Source organism: Colius striatus, chromosome 1 (assembly GCF_028858725.1).
Source record: "Colius striatus isolate bColStr4 chromosome 1, bColStr4.1.hap1, whole genome shotgun sequence".
Taxonomy (NCBI): Eukaryota; Metazoa; Chordata; class Aves; order Coliiformes; family Coliidae; genus Colius; species Colius striatus.
Genome location: NC_084759.1, coordinates 179,636,042 through 179,659,518, shown reverse-complemented (window position 1 = coordinate 179,659,518; position 23,477 = coordinate 179,636,042). Strand labels below are relative to the sequence as shown.

Here is a 23,477-nt window from a genome sequence, read left to right as displayed (position 1 = left end):
GCACGTTCATATTGCTTTCTAGAAATAAAATCTCAGAGACAATAATTAATGAGTCACTCAGAAATCACGTGAAGTTTGTAACTATTACTACTTAGATTATACAGAGGACAAACTGAGAGATAGAGAGGAATTTGGGGACTTGTCTGGAAATGAAACAAAAAGCCTTCTGAGAGCTGTTCCTCTGCTTTAAGCAACTGTTTTTTATTATTATTCTTTAGCCAGGCAAGCTGTAAAGATCGTGGCAGGTGACATTCCTGTTCTTGTATTGATCCAATCCCGTGTCCAGTGTGAAAAGACACTCCGATGCTGAAAGTGCCATCTTTTTCCAATGACATATAGAAGTCTTGAGCACTTACCTTGTGACTTCTTTTCATAAGGATGAGATGATATTGACTTTAGTGTCTCGTCAGAATTCCAACTTGGGTAATTAACTTATTCTTACCTAAACTCCTTGAATTTCCGTATTGATGATACTTTTCATCTGCCTTCCTGCAAAAAAGAATACATGTAATATTACAACAGAAAAGTTTTCTGTATTAAATGAGTCAAAATGAAGTGCAATGTAACATTTTGGCCACTTTACAAAGTATTTGTGAAGAACTCTGCAGAAACACTGATGAGTGGTGCACCACTGATTTTAAAAGAGTATAAGTAAAAACAAATTTTTTAATGAAATTGTAATACAAGACTTCATGATACCAAATGTCTGTTTTTATGAGTATGTTACGGGTGGAAAACATGATTCAAATTCAAGGATAAATGGTGAAAATAACACATATTAAGCAATAAACAGCTTACTGTAATTACAGCAGCCAAAAAAAATAGACTTCCAGAAAAAAAACCCACAAGTCCCATCTGTTACTAACATTGAACAAAATCAACATAGAATGAAACAACATTATTTTGGTCTTTGATCTCTTGGATGCTTTATGACAGAGGTCATAAATCACATTGTTATTATTATCTGATATCAAGACAGCTTGAATTAACCTCTTAAATTCCTAAGGCAATGAGAACTCTCATCACAAGTCAAAAGCTGCTTGTGTGGAACAAGTGAGCTTACCAAGAGCAACAAATATTTTCCCTCCTGTTTTAGTCTAATCTGGACTTTTGAAAACTTTTTTAGTGGTTAAGAGGTGGAAAATAGCATACTGAAATTAATCAGATCACAGGCGTTTCCTGTTTTTTCTGGAAGCTGTGGTTTGGATTTGTAAATTGCTTCATCATTTGGGCTCTGGCTTCTTTTAATTGTAGACTTTTTCCTTTCTTTTGCCTCTCTTCACCAGTGGAGGTCAGCTCAAGATGCCTCTGTGTTTTGGCTGCTGAGATCCAGGAAAATTTGGAAGGCCTTTAATTATGACATTTCATTTGTGCCATTGATGTGAAACAGCCTACGTTTGACAAGCTTCAGAAAACACAGAAGAGAACAGTGCTCACTTGGACTTTCTTTTTATTAATAGGCACTATTGAGTAAGATTGGTCTTTGGTTTTTTACCTCCTTGAATATAAAATTTCCAGGAATACCAGTGCTTCTTTTTTTAAAGAAACATTTAATTTTTATTTTTACTGTATATTGGCCAGCAGGAATGATGGCCACATGATGATGAAAACACCATATTTTTATGTATACAGCAGACAATCATTTGCAGCAGACACTATATATATATATATATAGCGAAAAACAGGCACACAATGGGAGTTATTTCACAAAAGAAATGTACTTTTCCAAAAGACTGAGGTACCTGAAATACTATGTAACAAAAATATAGCAGCTAGACTAATAACTTCAGAACCAGGTCACACAGAACCATGACCAATAATTCGGCATTTCCAGTACAAGAACAAGAAAAGAAGACAATATATAAGCTTTGTAATGAAAATATAACAGAATCAACAGAGAAAATTCTATTACTAGCAACACTTGGAACTGAAAGGCAGTTGAAAGGGAAGTGAGACAAGTTTTGTGCACATCCTCACAGGAAGGGCATGGAATTATGTAGCCTGTAGAATGATCTGTGCTTGAAAAACAGTTATGTACTGCTCCTGCTCAACCACAGGGTAGGTTCTATTTGTAGGCAGCCCTTGCACTGGTTTCTCCACTGCTGAAGTGAAAAGCTAACAATAAATACAAATATAAGAACCACGCTACGGTAGTAGCGTGCTACTTTCACTCTGATTAAGGTCTTAAAGAATGATTTAACCACTGATAAATGTGATCAACCACTTTTTGCTTCACTCCAATTTTGCTCAACTTTTCACTGTGCCTTAACGGTGCAGCATTACTATTTCTCTGCATTTTTAAATTTTGCACTTACAATAATAAAAAAGACTGTTCAAATTTCTGAGTACTTGGCCAGAATTGTATACAGGTACTGTACTAGATACTGTCATCATAAAAACAATAGGCTCCATGGGCTTGTGCTACAAACCAGATGCAGAGCTGAAGCTAGCACGTAAGTTGTGCAGAGTGAGCTCCCACACGGACCAGAGCCTTGAGCTAAGGTTGCAGCGCTGCTGTAAGCAGAAGCTGAGATGCTGTTGCAGTCAGAGCCACACTAAGAGAATCCTTCTCTTTTCTGCAAATGCTGTATTCATTACTGTCTTCGGCTTTGCAAGGGTTTTGTAAGATCAGAGAAAGGCTACTCTTGCCCTTTTGTCCTGCATACCTGTGCAAAAGATAGGGACAGACTCATCCAGTTCACAAAGCAACTTGGCTACACGGCATTGAATGGGAATGATACATCTGATTACTTGTCTAGTGTATGTGCGAACAAAGACTTACACAAGTGAGCAATCACAGTTCATCATTTAGATAACAGAGACAGCAAAATATTTGGAGATTTTCCATTATATTGAAAAATTATTTCCACTGAACTAGACAGATATTTCTGACATTGGGATTGTCACCACTATATCATGATTCAGTGTTCCTTTCTCTTAACAATGTGCACTATGGCATAGGATCAGACCTCAGTCTTATACAGAGCTATGAATTTATCAATGAAATGATATAATTGAATCGATACATTTCATTACGTAATCAAATGCTACAAAGATAAGCAATGCAAATTGTACTAAATTATATAGGTTTTTATAGCAAACACTTGAACGGACTCACTGAAAGAATTTCTTCAGCAGAAATGGAAAAAATAAGAGGTCTGAAAATCCTACCAACACTATTGCCTAGACAAGACTTACCTCTCTTTTGAACTAAGTCCACATTTGACCTATCGCTATAAATTAGGGTGATAACCCCTGAAAACAGGAGAGATATTGTTAAAATCTGATGTTAAAAATCATGAAAAGATGATTTAGGACTAAAGCCACGGGAGACTGTAGTAATTACAGTTCTGTCATACGTATCAAATGTTCTGATCAGGCTAACATTTATTGGCGCAACTTCTTCCTTGAGTTCTCACAGATCTACAGTGGGATGATTAAAAATTATCATTTCTGCTATGCAACCCATGATAGGAAAAAAGAAAAAGCAATGTGTAGGCAGTTTGTATTTGAGTCTGCATAATGGTAGATCTCAACGTGGAGTGTGATGCACAAGAAGAATTTATATCAACTTTATGTTCTCTTGAAATTGGGGTTGATTTTAGCATCAAGTGAAAGTAATTTTATGTAAATTGTATTTGATCTAGCTATAAATAAAAATGAGACTAAGGGCAGCATTGATTTCTGAAAAATATTATAGACTGATATGTATCTCTTCAATAAACTTTTTGTAAGCTAAGTTGCAAATATTCAGGACTTTCAGATGACCACAGATTCCTCTGAAGAAGGTAAACTAGGGTAGGATTAGGGTTAGGGTTAGTGTCTTAAGATTAGAATAAATAATTACCAGAACCTCCAATGTAAGGTTTATAGAAATCAAGAGGAATCTATTGACTTCAGGGAATTTAGATCAAGGTCTGGAAAAACTTGGGGAAATCACTCCTGCACATCACTTCATTCATCTGCTCAACAACTACAACAGATCTACATATTCTGTGACAAGGGAGAGTCTGTCAAGTGACTCCCACGGCATTTTCCCCTTTCATCCAGAGAAACTCTTTCATTAGTGATAAGCCTCTGTGCCCTGGCATTCATGAACCAGCTGAGGTGAGGAACCTGTTTGTACACCAGATGCTTTGACATAGCTGGAACTTGGAAGGGAGACAGAAGTACTTGGCAAACAAACTTGTAAAAAGTGCACTTTGCTTGAAATGTTTATAATTTGTCCTTGAAAAATATGCTGAGAAGATGGGCACTAGACACACTGCTTGACTTTGAAGTTCAAGTTTGACGGTAGGGATCTTGAATACCTCCCAAGGAACATTTGAAAAAAACAACCTGGTGCTCTGTAAAGAATGTGCTTGAGAGGAGGGGTTAGAGAGAGTTAGTAAGTCCCACTGTCACGTCATCTGCAGAGAAATGATCAGGGCAGCTTCTTTGTACACAGCAACATGTTCATATGAAGCCTTCCTAATTTGCTGGTAGATCTTTCATAAGAAGCACAAAGATATAACAAATACTGCTTCCAAACTGTGTTGACATTTTCAATTTAGCAATACACTCAATAATTAGGCACATACATAAACACAAAACGACACCCATTTGCTGCCTTACATTTCCTTAAAGTAAGAAGCATGAAGAAGGAATAACTTTGCTCAGCTGATATGTATGTGATGCCTACTGATGATCCACAAAACACTACTCCTAAAAAAAGTACAGAAACTACAGCTCCTTCAGGAGACAGTCTAGTCAAGGAAGAAATAAAAAGACCTCAGGTTCTCAAAATGTGAAGACTGACCTGAAGGTTTCTTCTCTGTGACAATCTCATTGCTCTGAGAACAGAGAGCTGTAGGTGTGTTGAACACATTTAAATGAAAAGGGGGAAAGGTACGTAATTTTTATGATTTATGTCTTTAAAATCAAATAAATTCAGCTCAATTTAGATCTCAAGCTGGGACGAGATGCTACCACATGGAAGGGGAGCTAAGGGAGGGTCAAAACCCTCAGGAATTTTCAATTCAATTCTTCTCCTGTCACTTCCATTTCTTTTCCCTTCCTACTTCTCTTTCCTGCTTTGCCCTCATCTTAGAAGATCTCCTTGTAAGACTGTAACAATTGGTGTGAATCCATAATGACATTGAGGCAAGCAGCATTTGCATGGATCTTGCACAGCAAATGTCTGTTCAGACAGGAGATTTGTCTTCTTGACAGGGAATATAGTTGGTTATGCTGGAGGAAGATCAGTCCTTGGGAATGCCGTTAAAAATCTTGTGGCAAATGGAAGATAGGGGTCTGGTAGGCACAAGGAGATCTGGCTGAGGCTGGCTTGCTGGCCAAAGTGATGAGAGGGTCTGGGAGGCTTCTGCTGGAAGGTCAGTGACAGGACCTGGGGTAGGGCAGAGTGGAAAGCTGGATTGGGGCAGGTTAGCTGGACCTTGAAATGAAATTTCAGATAGAGAGACTGCTGTACTACCAGGATGGTCTATGTGGCTGGAGACTGGGGACCTAAAATCTCCCCAAAACACGTAAACGGCTGAACTGAAGCAGCTTGGGAACCACTGCCTTAGAACCTAAGTCAGAAGATGGGTAAGATGGAAAGTTCTGAGGAAAAAAAATACCTAGGGATAAATAAGTGAATAAAAAGCAAAATAACCTTACAAAATTTTGTCTGCACTTAATTAAGCATGTGAATAGTTTCATTGATACCTAGTGGAAACACACATGAGTAAAGATAAACACACAAGATAGAAACCTGAAAAAGGAAATGGTGCATAAAACTGGAAATCATAAATATGGAATAGGAAAAGATAAGGAAAAGTGGGGAGAGAAGAGAGAAAGTTTAAGTAAGTAAATTAGACACAATTAAAAAATATTATATTCTGTTGATGGTTTAAAAATATGAAAACATTTGTAATACTGCTATTGCTTTTAAAAGCTCAACTTAGACTACAATAAAGAAAGTATATTCGGCTTCCTCAGATTAGTAAGGAGGCAAGATTTGCATTTAAAATAAGAGTCCAGATCGTGTGCTCTCTCAGATGGGGTTAAACTGGAGCAGAAAAAATTGCAGGGTCAGGGCCAAGGCAGCTGTCTGCATGCCTGTTATGTCTGTCATTGTTTGTTTTGTCTTTTTGGACTTGTAAGCTCTTTGGGCTAGGAACCCTCCCCATGGGACCCTTTCAACCTCCACAGCCTTCAGTGGGCACTGGGTAAGGCTTTGTTTGTCCAGCATTTAGCTCAGAGGAGTCAGGGCCTTTTTGAGACTTCTAAGTTATATATGTAATACCAGCAAAATAATACATAAACTCATGTAGATATGACTGTGCTTGAATGTTCTTACAACGGGACTGTGTGCAGCCATGAAGTTCCACCCACATAGAGCAGAACGGAGTATTTTGGTCTTAGACACCATTATGATTGGTGAGTTAGTGTAAAAAGCCAGGACAGGTAAAAAGGCAGTTTAAAAGTAGTCCTTAAAAGCCGATGGCCTTATTTTTACACTAGTTGTGGTGGCACGAGCTACACTGGCCTGCCCCATCACCATTGAAGGAAGAGCAGCACTCAGAGGAGGAGGCAGATGGGGGCTCTTTTGGTGGCCACAGATGACTTGCTGTCCTGTTCCCATGAATAACCAGGCTTGCAAGGGCAGAGCAGAGCTAAAAAGGCGCTAGAGAAGCGCCGCAACGTCCGTCACCTTAACCTTGGCAGTGGCAAGTACGCTGTTCACACTCGTCCAAAGGGACGGTAAATCCCATTCAGCCACGACACCGTTTCGATGGCTCTTCTCTTCATTAGCAGACGCACCGTCGACAGCCCAGTGCTGTGCCTGCCGGCACCGCGACCTGGCCCCGGGCCTGCACCGCGGGCCACGCGACACGCTCACCCGCTGCCTCCGGCCCGCCCCGCACTCCTGCAGCGCCCTGCCCTGCTGTGCCCGGCCCTGCCCGCACTCCTGCAGCGCCCTGCCCTGCTGTGCCCGGCCCTGCCCCGCTGTGCTCCGCCGTGCTCTGCCCCGGCGGCGCGGGGCTCTCGGAGCTGGGCTGTGCGGCCGGAACGGCGGCGCGTTGGTGCCACCGCGTGGCCCACGGCAGATGAGGGCGACGGCGGCGGCGGAGGAGGCGGAGGGGGACAGCTACCTCACGACACCACACCCCACCCCATCGTTGTCCCTGTTTGATTACTTGCCGTATGAACCCAGCGGAGTCAGAAATGTTTTCAGAATGACGCTGTGTGAGATGCGTAGGGAAAGACTCCAGGGCTCAAGAGTGCTTAACGAGAAAGCTATTTGTGGTTTTCTTCGTGTAGCTTTACATAAACCTTTGAAGAGTGGGGCTTGCTAACCCAGAGATGTGCCGGCTGCAGCTTGGCTTCAGCTGGAGGTGAAGTGCAAACTGGGTCATCGTGCAGACACACAGTACCAAACCGCTCTGCACACATACTAGGCACCACCAGCAGCAGAGGTTTCAAGTTCTGGAGACTTGGGGCAGTCCATGAATCCTGGAGTGCAGCAGACTGCAGTAATCTTATTTGTCTACTTTTCCTCTTGCAAAATACATATTCTCAGTTTTTGCAATCTATATATTCTCAGGGTGCGTCTTTTAGAATCATTGGGTGCAATATTTTAACTTATCAATGTTTATAAATACCTAAAGGATGAGTGTCAACAGGATGGAGGGAGTCTTTGTTCTGTAGTGCCCAGTCACAGGACAAGGGGTAACAGGCACAAGTAGCAACACAAAAAAATTCCACTTGAACATGAGGAGAAACTTCTTTCCTTTGAGGGTGAGGGAGCCCTATCACAGGCTGCTCAGGGATGGTGTGGAGTCTCCTTCTCTGAAGGTTTTCAAAGCCCGCCTGGAGGTGTTCCTGTGTGACCTGATCTAGGTGAACCTGCTTTAGCAGGGCGTTGGACTAGATAATCTCTAGACGTCCCTTCCAACCCCTGTCATTCTGTGATTCTGTGAACATTTCTCTTAGCAATGTGACAGAGGTCAGGAATTGCTTCTAAAATGGTACATAACTAGAGAACCTGAAAGAAATGTCAGGGTAAATTCTGACTTCTAGAACTGGAAGAGACCCCAGGTGAATCAGGTGTGTGCCACCTTATGTTTGATCTGGAAATCCTGAGCCTAATTCAGAGAGCGTGTTAAAGGTGGTGTAATCTGGGCTGTTCTCTTCACTCCATTTATTGTAATAAACAATGTCTGAATAAAGTCCAACAGAGAAACAAAGAGTAAACATAATGGTTCTTGGGAATGAAGAATGACCACTAGTTTTACAATGCGTCTGTACAAAGGGTAGCAAGAACTACTTATAGTGCAGCCGTTTACTTATTTGCCTAGCTCTTCCCCTTTCTTTTGTGGCAATTAGTTCAAACACTGTGGGGCCCCTGAATACTCTTTATTACAGATTGCATTCTTGAACCTTTAGAGATGAAACTTAACGTCTGGGTTCTTATTGCTGAAAGTATATTTCAAGGGTTACTTGCTGTGTGCAAATATTTGGAATGTTAAGTGTAACTCAAGGCTGCCTTTCCTGGACTTCTTAGGCTTTGCCCTCCTTTCTCTTTTTTTGTAGGCTGGGGTTTTTTTTTGGGGGGGGGGGAGGAGGGGGTCAAAAAAAGTCCTTTATTTGTGAGCCATATTTTGCGACTGTTATCTACATTTAAGAAAACAGGCTGTAAGGCTAAATCCACAGTACAAAGTAAGACTTGCTGTGGCCAGCGACAGGTTTTGTTAGTGCCCATTTCTGGTCCCATTGAAGGCAGTAACAGAAGTTCTAGTGCTTTCAAGAGTGCAAGAATTTCCTTCTTTATTTATATAGAACTGCCCAGCGAGAGTGACAAATGCTACAGACTTTCAGAGTTATTCCTGGAAATAAAGTGACCAGAAATCCACAGGTATTATGTATGCTCCCGTGTATTGTTTCAACATACGAATCTGGTTTGAGTCTGAAGAAAAAAAGCTCTATATGCTTGATCCTAAGGTTAATGCATAGTGTAAAGGGTATATACTGTCTCCATCCATGCATACATCTAGTTTATGAACAAAGCCACTTGTTCATAATAATGGAAACATGCATAAAAAGATTACTATTGCAAAAAATTCAAACACTGCAAGCCAAGAGAGAAAGATACTAATGCCAGGTAATGGCAAAGCAAGGACTTGTGTTCTAGAATTCAGTGATGGCCCGTCTTGCATATCTGAACATCTCCACACTACTTAAGAGTTGGCAGTAGCTGGGTCACTTGCTGCTTTCAGTTATAGCTCTCTCATAGAGAAGGTATAGTAAAAAAAATCAATAGAGAAATCAATACATTTTACCCAAGTTATCAGATGTGCTCCAGATGCTTAAGTTGCTAAATAGCACTTGATTCAAATAAAAGGTATCTCACATCCTTTGTATTAAAGTGAGAGCTGACATACATTGCACTTTTCTCCCTCTCCATTCTCGATTGAGTAGCATTTGCACTCTGGCACCAATTTATGTGGAATTTCAATGTGTTTTTTAAATAAAATTGATTAGCATTTTCTCTCCTGAAAAACTCTCTTAACATCATCCCAACAATTATGGGAAATTAGGTTGTATAAAAATACTTTTTAGTTTTATTTCCCAAATAAAGAAATAATGCAGCATAATGAAGGGTTGTGCAAGAGAGCTCTAGGAGTACTTTGAAAAAGCAACAGTCAGTGAAGTGGAAAAATGAGGGAACAAAGACTGAATTTCACAGTAAACTGTTTCTGTTGGATTTCATCTCTAGATGTTACATTGATATTTTATGTGCATACAAATTATATTCCGTGGGAACACTATGGAGTAAATTAACAGTGCATTGCACATAGATTAGGCTTGCAAATGACAAAATGGGAGGTAAGTGTGTAGAAAATGTATCCCTAAATGAGTATATACTTAATTCATTGGCAAACAAGAGCATCAGGAGACCATTCTAGGATATACTATATTTTGCAGGAAGATGCATAGCTTTTGGTAAAGATGTTGGTAATGCTCTTAAATTCTCTCATAACAGCCTTAGCCTTTAATGCAAGACTGATAATCACTCTTGGCAAGATAATTCTTACAGTAAGTATATTAAAAAAAGCCAAATAGAGATGCATAATGATAATGGGACACAGTGCCTCTCATCTGTAGGCGGTTAGGTTCCCACCTTGGTACCCTCTTAGTTAACTTCCAGTGACATGAGGGTTTCAGTTATATCCAAAGCTTGTCACCAAACCATGCCCCCCCCCCAAAAAAAAAAAAAAATCACTGCAATTTGCAATGTTGATAGCCCTTGCTGACAGATTTAACCAAGTCACCAACAGTTGAAGAAAGGGCAAAGCTGACATATGAAATTATGAGGGAAAGGAGGTTATCTACATGTGTAATTTACCCATGAATTTCATCTGTTTAAACAGACTTACACCCATGCAGTATAACTCCAATGATGTTGCTGGCAGATTACTCTGGTGGTTTTACTCCATTGGAGTCAACAATACAGTGTTACCTAGTACTGATGGCTTCTGAAGCTGGTATTCACTGTAAACTCTTGTCTTGTCTTGACCAGCTGATCTGTTTGCCTGAATGATCTTTCATCTTTACTATTCTGTTGTCATGGTGGCTAGAAGTTACATCTCATTAAGTGCTGTCTCATATCTGCATGTCATATCTATATTTGGGCTTCCAGTAAGAGCTCTGGGAACTTCTCAATTTCCATGTAAAAGTAGAGACAAGGAATTCATGAAGTTCAGAGGTAATTGCTCAAACATTTTTGAGAAAGTTGCTAAGTAAACGACAATGCAAAGTATTCACTGCAACGTCATACAGAGCTCTACTGAAACAAAGGATATGATGATGTTCTCAGAGAAAGCTAAGGACTTGTCATGTTTGAGCAGTTAGACTGTTGTTGGCAGAAACTGCCAGCATCAGCTAGTATCGTCTTTCAGACATGGTCAATGCACAAAAGGATTGTATCTTCTCTCTCAGTTTCTTTTGTCAGTCTTGTGTCACTTCATGAAGAAGACTGATCTCAGACACAATTTTGGATGCTAGGATGGTATTGATTCACTCAGACTCAACTGGGACCTCAGAAAGATTGACCTAGCACCCTCCCTTCAGATCCATCGCCAACCAGACTTCTGCCTCTGAAAATGTCTCATTTTGAGCTGACTATCATTGCTGAGAGGACTGAAGAGCATGATTGCACATGCTTTAATTAAAGGTCACAATCTGACAGGCTGTGACGTTATCTAATATATAGCTTTTCCTTTGGAGCTGCAGATCACCCTTTTGTGAGCCGATACTTTTTCTGAGCACTGTCCCTAGTTCCCCAACTCAGATAGTTGACATGATGGACCCAAAGTAGTGATGAAATTTTGTGAGAATGCAGTAGCTCAGCTCCTGCATGTACCAGCTCACTGCACTCTTTTCTCCTTTCCTTCTGATTCAACAAGGTTTTTGAGAGGCAGATGGAGTCTGTGATAAGCCAGAGAGTGAGCAAGCTTGCTGATTCAGGAATATACAGACTTTGTGCCAGACCCTATCACTTTTCACCTCATTTTCTCTCTTCTCCCCACTCAACAGCTGTCCTCGTCCCTGACACAGGCTCAGCGTGGTGGCTCCATCTGTATAAAAGCTTATGTTTCAGAAGCCTTGTTGATTCCCTCAATTCCTCTTACACTGGTCATTCTATACACTCATGTGATAATTGGAAAATATTAAAAAATGAAAAAAACAATAGAATCACATTAAGACATCTGAGTCCAAGTTCAAAGTGAGGAGAAATTCTCAAAGACAGAAAATCAAAGGACATAGGAGAAAGAGGAAGGAGGCTTTCCCCCTTCCTAGGGCCCCTCATTGGCAGGTAGCTGCCAGGGAAAGGATGCACTGCAACTAGGACTGGAGTCCTGCCATGGCACAGGAAAATTCCACAAATGGCCAGAAAGTTGCTAAGGCAGCACATGAGATAAAATACAGGGAAACTACTGAGGAACATGCACTCTCATGTTGCTGTTGTCCTCTGAATCTCTTCACATCAGCATCCCTGGAAAGTCATGTCAACCTTGACCCTCACTGGTTCCCATTCTGCAAACTTGGGAGAATTTCTTTTATCAGCTTTCAGTGCACATGCTGTCACAATTCCCACATGACATGCCTCCTTTTGACCTCTCCAACAGATCAGAGTCATTAGGTGCCATTTCAAGAGTCTGGCTAGATCTGAACTGTCTCCAAGAGGCTTGGAAAATAAACATCTGTGAGATGGTCTGCACTGAACCAAGGCTAAACCATTTTGAATTCTTCTTTTATTCAAAATGATCATGGTGTTACTTTTAAGAAAATGGAGATGGTTTATTTCAAGTGTCAGATCAGATATTTCCCAAAAAGCCAGGTATATTGAATATGTTGAATGGGTGTCTGACATACAGTTAAGAAAACACAGTCCTACATAGAAGATATAGCAAACCTTTCGTTTAGACTTTCACAGAACATAAAAGTTCATAAAAGTATATTTGAAACTAGTAGCTTCACTCACATATTTACTTAGGGCCAGACTTTGTGTCATCACTAGCATACACCCTTCAGTAAAATCCTGAACACCATTTTGCAAAAGGATTACATATGTATTTTGCCTGGAAGAATCAATCACTAATGCAGACAAGTCTTAGGTATTTTGCTAAGATACTGTAGGAAGTTTGCTATCCTGAAGACAAAAGGGTAATTTTGCTTTTCAGAGTAGTTGCTGTGATAGTTTTCAGGAAAAAAAAAAAAAAAGCTTTTAAAAAAACAAAGTTGCTCTCCATTAGAATTAAAATTTTGTTTCTTCTTGTAGTATTTCTCCCCTATAAGGTAATATTTAAATCATAGAATAAATTTATAGCAACATCTGCTGGACATGTTAAGCCATATTTCTTCTTTGGTCTTGCCAAATTCTTATGAGAGAATTCTATTGAAATATAGATAGAAAAATTTGCCTTTCCAGTTGCTTTTCACATGTATGTATCAAACTGCCATTCTAGGAAACAATTCATTGGCCTGGCACGTTGGATCTTAGAAACTTGTCTTTGCTTTTGTTTGCTAACAGATTACTTTGTTAATTCCAACGGTTTATCGAGCACCTTGTATTTTTTTTTACAGCAGTGTTTCATTCATCTGTTCTTTTTCTATATGAATAGATGTCTTCTGGTCATGGAGAGATAGGGCTTTGCTTTCACAATCATATATTTTTCCCTGGCTACTTGTCTGAAATGTTTGATACACCAGATGTACAAACAGTCATTCTCCGCTGTGGAGCTTGTCAGACTGCACATTGTCAATGATTTTCAGATGCATTTGGACATGTTTTGAATCTACAAAATGATGTATTCACTGCAGTACGTTACATTGGGCCTGTTCTCTACTGCCTTTCATAGTCATTCAGGTAGGCACAAAAATCAGAGCTGACTTCCATGACTTAGGAATCAGTCTATTAAAGAAAAAAAGAAATTGTAATATATGTTTGACAAATGGAATTACAGTTTGTGTTCTCAGAGTTATCACAACAAAGTGAGGTGGGTTTTTTTGTTTGTTTTTGTTTGTTTGTTTGTTCCTGATTTTGGGTTTGTTTTTTTTTTTTATTTGTTTTTGCTGTTGCTTAGGGTGTTTTCTTAAGAAGTTACAGTGTTGCTAGCAAACTCAACGTTCACAAGTCAGGTTCCCAGAAGACCAGACATTTGTCTTGAATACTATCCATTTTTATTGTGTCCTGAAACAAGCAAAGAGGAAAGAGACTTGGAAAAAGGAGAAGAAATAGTGAGAACCCCTCTCTGTAGGTTTATGAAACTCCTTTGAGAGGCAGAGATCTCTTCTGCTGACCCTGACCCCACTATGTATTTAGAGTAATAGTAAAAGATATGCTACAGCATGGACTACATCTCAGACTTCTCTCCTTGCAGGAAGTTGGCCCTTGGCACTGGGCTATAGAACATATAATATCTAGTCATGCTCTTACTGACTGAGTTACACAGCTCTGAGAAACAGAGAGGAATAACTTCAGCAGGAAGATCTGCATACCTGGGAAATATCCCATGACCTGTTGGGTGCTGCATGTTCCCCTAAAACAAGGTTCAAATATTTTTGAGATCCTAGGAATAGAGTTAAATGCTTTGAAGTTGTTAGAAACCAAATTTTTATTTTTTATTTAAATAAATACACACCCCAAAAAACGCACCACTTTTTTTTTCTTAGCTTTAAGGTACAGTAGGCTTACTGAAGTCTCTATACTTGTGGTGCACGGTAGTCATCAAGCAGGCTGCTGAATTATTTCCTTATAAGATCATTTAACTTCAAAACTTCATATTATACAGGTCACATGCTCTGGTGATATTCAGAAGGGAATTGTCTCTTTCAGACAACTAATATCAGTCATTCTTCTATCTATATTTGGATTGCAGGCTCTGGAAAGTGTGATGGCAGTTATTAACTGCTCTCAAGAAATCCACTTGCAAGATGGATTTATTTCTTGATTAATGATGGAGATTATTCAAGTATTAATTCCAGTTTTTTATATTGCAAACTTGATATCATCCTTGTTCTCTCCACCCTTAAAATTACTATGATTACTCTAATTGTTAGAAAGCTATTATTTGATTCAGATTTGCAAAGTAATTATCAGCTAGTAGCACATCTGCCATTTCTTACTAAATTTTGGTATGTATTGTTGTATCTCAATTAACAAAAGATCTACTAACTGAAGCATTGCTGTATGAATTCTAGTAAGGCTTTCAAGCATGACATAAATTTGGTCCTGATTGATTCTGACTCTTACTGTGTGCTGTTTAATTTGTTGCTTTGCATTTCAGAATTGTTCTGTGAACCCTGTGCTTGATGTTTTATACAATGATTTCTCCGTCAGCAGCAATCAGATATACATCTAGAGGTTTTAACTGATGGAGCATTCTTTATGACATTATTTTTACTTCTGCTTTGTGAGTTGTATTCTCATTACCTTTTTTCTTTGTTGGTGTTGCAGGCTACAGGGATTAAGTAGAATTACAGTTTTTAATCTTGTCTTTGGGATGATATTGCTAAAATAACGGGATAATTATCTCCACCTGTCTAGCTTCTCTTTTATGAATATGAGGAGCAGTGTACGCAATGAATATACTCTCTATTAATACTGGTGCAGCATTTATTTGCCTTTTACGGCAGTTTTACTTCCTATATAAAGTTGTTCAACTTGTTGCACAGTTATAAACCACTTCAGGATGAGATTCTGAGAATTCATAAATGTGCACAGGTGCTTACATGCACTCCCGGCCCCCCACACACATACTGCAATGTCTGTGAACATTTCTATATTAGATAAACAATTCAACAATTTATTATTGAGCTGTTTAAAATGTCTTGTACTGAAAATATACTAATAGTTCAGTTCATGTGCAACGTTGGTTTCTTAACACTGTAAATTCTGGATTACAGAGTTCAGTTTATGTATATTTTCTATAAAAAATACTTTCACAACCTTTTTTTAGAAGGTCTTGTCAGACAAAATCTATTTCAGAGTGTCTCCAGGCTTTTCTCAAATTCCTTTTACAGTCTCCACATTTAGGACTGGGTTTTGAAACAAAACAGTATTCTAATTATATATTTTTATCTTAAATTTTTTCTTTAGGATGTAGTTTAATATTCTGTTGTTAGTAATTCTAGTCTGAGCACATATGGCTAAGTCTAATCTATTTACAGTAAAGGAATACATATATATCTGTCAACATGAACACTAGAAGACTGGAGCATTTGAATAGCTTAGAACAGAATGTGGTAACACTAGTTACGTCCTGTTAGACTTGACATGGCATTAGCTTATACAACAGCAAACCATTTGAAGTACACGTTAAATCGCTTTATTTAGGGTGCAATTCCTATTTCTCATGTCCAAAAATTGATATATCCCTACAGTAGATATTTCGAAGTGGAACTATGCCCTACTAAGTATGTGGAGCTGGGCTTTCCTAATGAAGGCCAGCATGGGGGAGAGTACTGAGGATCAGAAGTCTTCAACGTCACAGCCCTGCATGACATTCAAGAGCTGCAGCTTCTGTTGAAAGTTAGTTAGCCCTCTATTCCTTTCCCTTTCTAGTTGCAAAATAATTTAATCTGGCTTTATTGTGCTGTGTCTTTACTAAAGGTCTTTTGTCACCCATTTGGACAGAATGGAAGCATAAAAACACATTCCTACCAGATAGATTAATGGGTTTTTTTCTTACTAACGAAAGTGGGAAATCCGTTCTGTGGCAAGTTGCTGCTTGAAAAGGCAAATATCTCCTTCTCCCAAACAAAACCAAAAATGGACCATTCTCAGGCTATATTTCTAAAAGAAGTCCATTCTCAGGCTATTTTTCACTACAAGTTCAATTTTTTACAGTGTTTTTTCCTGGTGCTGAGGATTCCCCCATTACTTTTTCTACTCCTTCACTTGGAGAGAGCCAACCATTTAAAAATCCCTCAGTCCTGGGACTTTGTCTTGTTTCTGCCTGATCAGATGTGCCTTCTGAGTTCTAGACATATCAGACCTTATATGCACTAACACTTCACAAGTGTAGTGTAAGCCACACACTGTCTTCAAAAAGGCACAAGTAGGTAAGCCAGATGTGCTGAAAGCACAGTATTAATATTAAAACAGTTAAATAAAATTACTATATGTTGAAAGCGCCGAAGGGATTTCAAATAGCTGACAGCTCTATCTGAAGACAAGAACTTGCTAGGAGGAATTCTTTTTGCTTGCTGAGAGACTTTGCTTGCTGAGTTATTATGTTGAGTCAAGTCTAGTACAGATTATACTGAGAAATCTGTTGGATGCACAGGAAGATTAGTACAGTATGGTCTTACGATAGAAATAAAGTCTGCGTGCCCTGTTGCTTCCAATGAAATATCAAATTTCAAAAGATTCTAAATGTAACTTTAAAAAAATTCTTGTTTTCATGGTTGTTGGTAGAATCAGAATCAAGCCCTATGTCATCTTTGTACATTGTTCTTACATTAGTTGTTAAAGTTTTATTTTATTTTAAAAGTTTAAAAAAATTATTAAAGTTTTATTTTATTTTATTTGTTGGGATCCAGGATTCTTCTTTGACAGTATTGGTCAGGCCTGTAAAAAAGAGATTCATGGAGTAAGACTGCAGGAAAACATGAAGTGGAAATTCAGATTGGAACTGGAAGACAGCAAAGTGAATGCAGATGCAAAAGGACAGAGTAAACACTGCGGGAGGAGGAGGAAGAGAAGATGAAATAATTAATGCAGCTAGCTGTGTCCTCCGTTGTGTTGGGAAAAGGTAAGATACATAGGAGCCATTCATAGACGTTATATACAATTTACTACCTAAACATAGTGTCAACACGGACTAAAACAACCTTAAAGATCACAGGAGAATCAGACCTCCAGCTTCTTTCTCTGTTTTTCCTCTGTGCCAAAGTGCTGTTGAGGCAAGGTGATACAGGGGTGCTACAGTAGCTTTCAGCCATTTGAGGTAGTCCTTCCAGGGTATTTCTCAGCTGCTTGGGTGCACCTCATCAGGAGTCTGTGTTGGCAAAAAGGTTCGAAACTTGGGTATGATGCAAAAATTGACCCATGTTTGACCCATATCCACTTGATCTCTTTGGCATGACACTACATCTTACTAACACAAATGGAATTATATTTGTCAGTAATTATCACTGCTTGGCATATAATATAGATCAGGCCAGCCAATACAAACCTGAGAAGGTCCTGGTTAAAATTACACTTTAAAGGTATTCAAAAGTTTAGATATAGGAGGGCACATTCTGTCAGTCAGACATAGATGTGTCCTATAGTGATGTTCTATTCGTCCTGTGTGATTGGGGCACTTTCGTTTTCATGATCTCATTTCCAATTACACCAACTCTCAAAAAGCCTTTAAGCATTCTTTTTTTTCTTCTTTTTTTCACTCATGGTGTCAGTACAGGCCAAATCTGATATATCCTCATGCATCTACATACACAAGCCTTACCATACTGGAATTTATATTTGTGCTTGATTTGTTTTCCATGACCTGTTGCAGGGGGTAAAAAAAATGGATAATTGTTGGATGGCCATAAATTAGTGTGCATAAGTTTGAGTAGCTATACAGTTTGGAGGCTTCTTTTTCTAGAAAGTTCTTATTTGTGCCTCTGGAAAGTGCTTATTTTCAATATGCAAGAAGACAAGTCTCAGAGTCAGCAGTTTTTCTGGGCAGCAAATGTATCAGAAGGGCTTTATAGGGTGAGATATGTTACTGAAATTTTAGTATAAATATTTGTATAAACAGGTGGAGGTCAACTGCAAAGGCAACCTTATTATCTGGCTTAAAATTATTACCTGTAAAATGTTGCAAAAAGGTTCTCACATTCAGGCCTAATCTCTTATTGCTCACCATTAGGATATAGTTCATTGAAAGTGCTAAGAAATGTATGATTCAAACATAATTTCATTATGCAGAAGTAATTTCATTTAGTGCAAAAAGAAGAGCAGAGCAATTGGCAGTATTTATTTATGAGAGTGTACGTGACCTCCATTCCAGCTATTTATGTCATAGGCTGGCATTTCATCTGTGTACTTCCAAAGTAGATCTGCTGTAAAAAGATGACCTCTGTCTTATTCATGGGGGGAACAGAGGTGATAATGGTGATAATGCTGAGATTCTGATTTCCTAACGTTTTTATCAACCCCAGTAATGCATTTCATCTGGAAAAAGCTGAAGTTATCAACACACAGTTTTTGGATAGTGTGTTCCTCTCTGATTTTCTGAAATTCAGCATTTATAATTGTTGATTTTATTTATAAGGAAGCCTGTTAACACCACATATACTGCCTCAGCCATTCCCATACAAGGATGTAATTCATCCATTTAATTTTCAAGAATCTTACTATCTTTTCATTAAATGGTAATTTCGTGTATCAGAAACTTACTGTCCTCTCTAATTGTAAGGTGGTATTTCAAGAACAGAAAATTATTTATTTTTTATATGCTAAGTGGATATTGAAGTTTGGCATTCAGGTAGAATACACAACTCAAGACGTTTCTTATTGCTCTTAAATTTTTACTTGAAGTTGCTTGCAAATTAATACTTTGACATTTTCATCACAAAATGACACATTAAACCTACTCCTTCAGCTGTGGAGAAAAACATTATTAAGATTACAATGTTGAGCTCTCAGAAGCTAGGGGGAAAAATGGCATAGTGTCTAAATTGCGCATGGCTAACTTAGCCTTTACCTTAGTTGAATGCATTACAATATTACCTTTAATTATATGAAAAAGTCTATTTTCCCTTCATCTTATTTAATATCCAAAGTAGATCTGTTTTGTAGATTAATTAGAATTGAGTAATGAAGAACTACTCAGTTGTATCACAGAAGTTGGAAGGTATTTAGCAAAGTTGGTTGGGGATTACAGGAAGAAAAAGTTTGTCTGTGTTACGACCATTGCAGTTTGCCTTGGAGAGATGGATTCCTCTCTTTCACCTACTACAGTATTTCGGGACAAGTTAATGGAATCAAACTTTTAATAGATGGTCACTAGTTTCCTTGTTGCTCACAATCATTACAAATATTCTGAACACTCAGATTTGAAAGCCAGGGCAATGGGATCTGGGCTTTGAGTGCATAAAATGTTACACAATAATTTCACAAATGGGATGCCCAAAGCGAGTGTGCATATTTGACCTCAGTTTCTTTGAGCCTACATTTCAAGATGTGCCTCATATCTCAGGATATTTTGAAAGTAAATTATACTGTAACTTTCAAGGATAACAAAATATGCATGCAGTAATTTTGTTCTCAGAGCAGTGTTTGAACTATGCACAGCAAGAAAGCTAGAGATACCTACTGAACAATGAGGGCAAAAGAAATAGTTACTCATTATATGAAAAGAATCCTCTTCCACTGCAGCGTGCAGGTGCTATACAATCAAACAGAAAGTTAAAACTCATTGAAAAAACCCATAAGGATACCCATACTGACAGCTACATAATCAGACCAGAAATACTTAAAATGAGAGTTCTCAGGCTATAGTATGTGTATCACTAGTGCTATGAAAACTATTTCAAAGTGGTCTTTAAATAAAATCTGAACATCTGAGAAGAACAATGTCTCCCCCTTTGTGTGAACTCCTTTTATTGCCTTCCCACAGGAAACCCTGATGAAGATCTGGAAGTATGCATATAGTTTAATACATGCCACGTTTCCACCACCATCACTAATTTGGTAGCATGCAATTCTTTCTCCAGAGCAAACTTAAAATGGTTATTCCAGACTTAAAGTATGTCTTGTTCAACGATAGGTCACAGTAGCTCAAAAATGTGCCATGTTAAATACTTACTGCCCTCCTCCAGCTCTTATTTAGCAGGGAAGATGAAGTCAAGTGGCTTTGTGTCCTTCCAGGAGTATCCTTAGGTGCACTTCACAAGCTTTTGCCAGGTAATGGAACCAATGAGAACAAACAGGAGTAGCTGCTTGTCTTGTATAATTTCAAAGTAATTTGCTGACAGCTAAAGAATGTGTGTACTAAATTCCGTCTCAGGCTTTCTAGTACATAAACTATAGCAGAGACTTTTCCTACCTGGTACTCTTCAAATCTGCCCTTGACTATACTTATCACTAGCTTTCATTCTCATCTGTTTATTATTGTCTGGCATTCACAGTTTGTATTCCTCGGGCTTCTCACAGCTCCTGCCTCAGCATGTCTAAGGTCCTTGTCCTAATCCCAGTTATCTCCATCGTTTCCTCATCCCAGTCTCCCCATTCATTCAGCCACAAATCCCATCTTCCCTCATCTTAGTCCAAGTCTCAAGTTTTGTCTGCATGTTAAGGCTCTTCATGACTAAGGCATAGCAGAGTCTTTAGGGTTTTACTACTCAAATATACATTTTCAGTGAGAAAATATTTCAAAGTAAGTTTTTCTGAAAGTGTCTAACTTAACTGGGTGTTTTCACTGTAATGCTTGTGATCCTTTCCTAATCCAAAGCTCCTGTTACAATGAGTTTGCTGGATAGGAAATCCCATTTAAAAACTATATTTGAGTACTTTATATCATGGTATAGCCTTTAGCTATGCAAGCAACCATATATGTACATAAGACTATATAAACTAAAAGTATGGATGTAAGCTTAAGAAATGTTGTGTAGGTGACATCTGAAAAATGAAAATTTCTTAATTTCATTATACCCAAATAGTAGTAAACTCGTAATTAGTCATGCTGTCGTGAAATAATCATTTAATTAGGTTAATTAATATGTGACCACGCATTTAAGAACAAAATTTGAACTAAAAAACATTTTAATGATAATATTGCAATACTATTTCACTTGGAATATTTATTCATCTCAACTTTTTTTCAAACAGAAGCAAGTATCCACTTAGCATCTGAAGATACATCATTATGTATGAAGGTACAGTGATTTTTAGATGGATACAATGCATCAGAGTTAATAGTGCCAAGTGGGTCCTAACCAACGTATTAAATTGAGTAAAATAACTCAGTATTTTCAAAAGAATGGGAGGTGACAATTAGTCATTCACAACCAATAAAGGAAAAATGTGTTAATGCTTCCTACTCAATATCATATAAAAGTAAATTATATGGGTGTACATGTTTGAATATATAGTTACAAATACACATACATGTGTATTAATTTGAATCTCATAGAACAGTAGTATTACAGTGATTGATTAACACAGTACAATTTAAAAACAATTTTATTGGGCAGTCAGTGCTAATGGATTTACTCTCATACCAAGTAATCTATAAACTAGTCATTGACTAGTAGAATTATTAAAACTAGTATTCATTCTTATAATTTCAAATCTAATACACTAAGGTAATCATCATTGGTGATCACTGGCTTTCATAAGTAAGCTCTTTTGCCATCTTGGAACATATATGGATGTTCAAAACTGTACAATATATATTAATACATTGTATCTTGACAGAGTCCCAAGCTGCCTGCAAAGTTATTGCACTTCAAATATTTTCTAGTACTTACAGATGTATCTGAATGCTTCACTTTGCTGCTGCTTTTGAGAAGAGAAGAAAAAAGAATTGGGGAAAGCCTGTTGAATATTTAGGAAAATATTCTGCTGCATAACTGAAGTAGTAGGAGATCCATAAAAACAGTCCAAATAAATGCTGTGTGGTTTATCAGCCTGTAGTGAAGGTGAAAACTTCCCCATGGTTAAATCACTGTTTTCGTTCCATTTTTGGTATTCATGCATAAGCTGCAGTCTGTCAGCATACATCATCTTCCACAAAGGATCCAGAAAATAATGTGTTTGGTAAAGCCAATTCGGTGCAGGATAGGAAGGACAGTGTCCCCATGGCATGAAATAATTCACAGCAAGGCAGTGCTCTAGCTGCTTTTGATGCCCTCGCTTTCGTGACCTTCGATGTTGCCTGAAGTCACCGTGAAGAAAGTCATTTAAGTTTGATGGGTGGATACTCCAGTAGTTTCCTTTGCCATCCTCACATCTTCCCACCTTGATGAAGCAATCATTTAGCGAAAGGTTGTGTCTTACACTGTTCCTCCAGCCTCGACCTTTGTTCCTGTAGAAAGGAAAATTATCTTCAATATATTTGTAGATAGCAGCTAAATTCAGTTTATTTGCAGGGGAAGAAAGAATTGCCTTTGCAATTAAGGCTATGTAAGATAGGGGTGGTTTTTCCAGAAATCTTGCTTCATCCACAGTCACAGAAAGACCCTTCTTGGCATGTATGGGAGAGCTGAGAATTCGATGTGGAATTGTGTGAAACAGTTTTCCTTCCTCTTCTGCTGCTGTACAGGTGTTTAGACTTCCTTTATTGTTTTCAGAAAAGTCTTCAGTCATTATAGCAGGACAAAGTCTAGCATTTATTTTAAATGTCTTGATATTTTACTGCAAGTAGTCAGTTGAATAATTGGTCGTCTGAAGAAACGAAAGTTAGACTTCAAATGTGCTGCTCTCACCTACCCAGATTACTGTTTTATACTCTGTTAAGTCAACACCCTTAACAATGAGAACTAAACTGCCTATATTTACAAAAGTCAAAGTGCAAGTCCTAGTTGAACGAAAAAAAATACTAAATAATTATAGTATGTTAAGTATGAAGATAAACAGACCATGACGTTAGCTTCTCACTTCATTACAATCTAAGAAAACACCCTTCAGTGTTTCCCATTGAAACATAATGATTAATGAAAAGTTGATGGTGGCTAGATAGAGTTGTGAAAGGATTAGACCCTCCAGTGATATGCAGAACAAATTGAAACCCACATGTTGGTTCCTGTGTCCTACACTTAGTCAAGTGTGTTGTATTTAGTACAATAAACATTTATTTTACGCCCTAAAAGAATACTGTGTGAAATGAAACTTCCTATCAAATATGGTAGCTGCAGTGTATCTATTCTTGGTGAAACTGAATCAAAGCACAAAAAAATTTGCCACAAATTTCTCCTTGTTTTTATTCTTAATTCTC

At 38.2% G+C, this 23,477-nt stretch overlaps 1 protein-coding gene across 3 annotated transcripts; it reads right to left on the bottom strand.

The window, feature by feature from the left end:
• Nucleotides 1–470: 470 nt before the first annotated feature.
• Nucleotides 471–22,971, bottom strand: LOC133628717 (uncharacterized). 3 transcript variants are annotated; one of them, XM_062017481.1, is made up of 2 exons: nt 22,012–22,971; nt 471–489 (listed from the first exon to the last, which is right to left on the bottom strand). In XM_062017481.1, coding segments are annotated over exons 1-2 (840 nt in total). In that variant the 5' UTR covers nt 22,850–22,971; the 3' UTR covers nt 471–487. The 3 variants fall into 3 exon arrangements, with proteins under 3 accessions (XP_061873465.1, XP_061873451.1, XP_061873457.1); XM_062017467.1 differs by lacking the exon at nt 471–489 and adding an exon at nt 14,670–17,119; XM_062017473.1 differs by lacking the exon at nt 471–489 and adding an exon at nt 17,153–17,549.
• Nucleotides 22,972–23,477: the final 506 nt, after the last annotated feature.

What these genes read in the sequence shown, in the direction of transcription:
- LOC133628717 (XM_062017467.1), bottom strand. Translation starts at nt 22,849, where the DNA reads ATGACTGAAGACTTTTCTGAAAACAATAAAGGAAGTCTAAACACCTGT. An exon ending in TGAAGCATTCAGATACATCT is followed by an intron (nt 17,120 to 22,011) that starts GTAAGTACTAGA and finishes TCTTTTTTACAG; the next exon opens with GCCTGACCAATACTGTCAAA.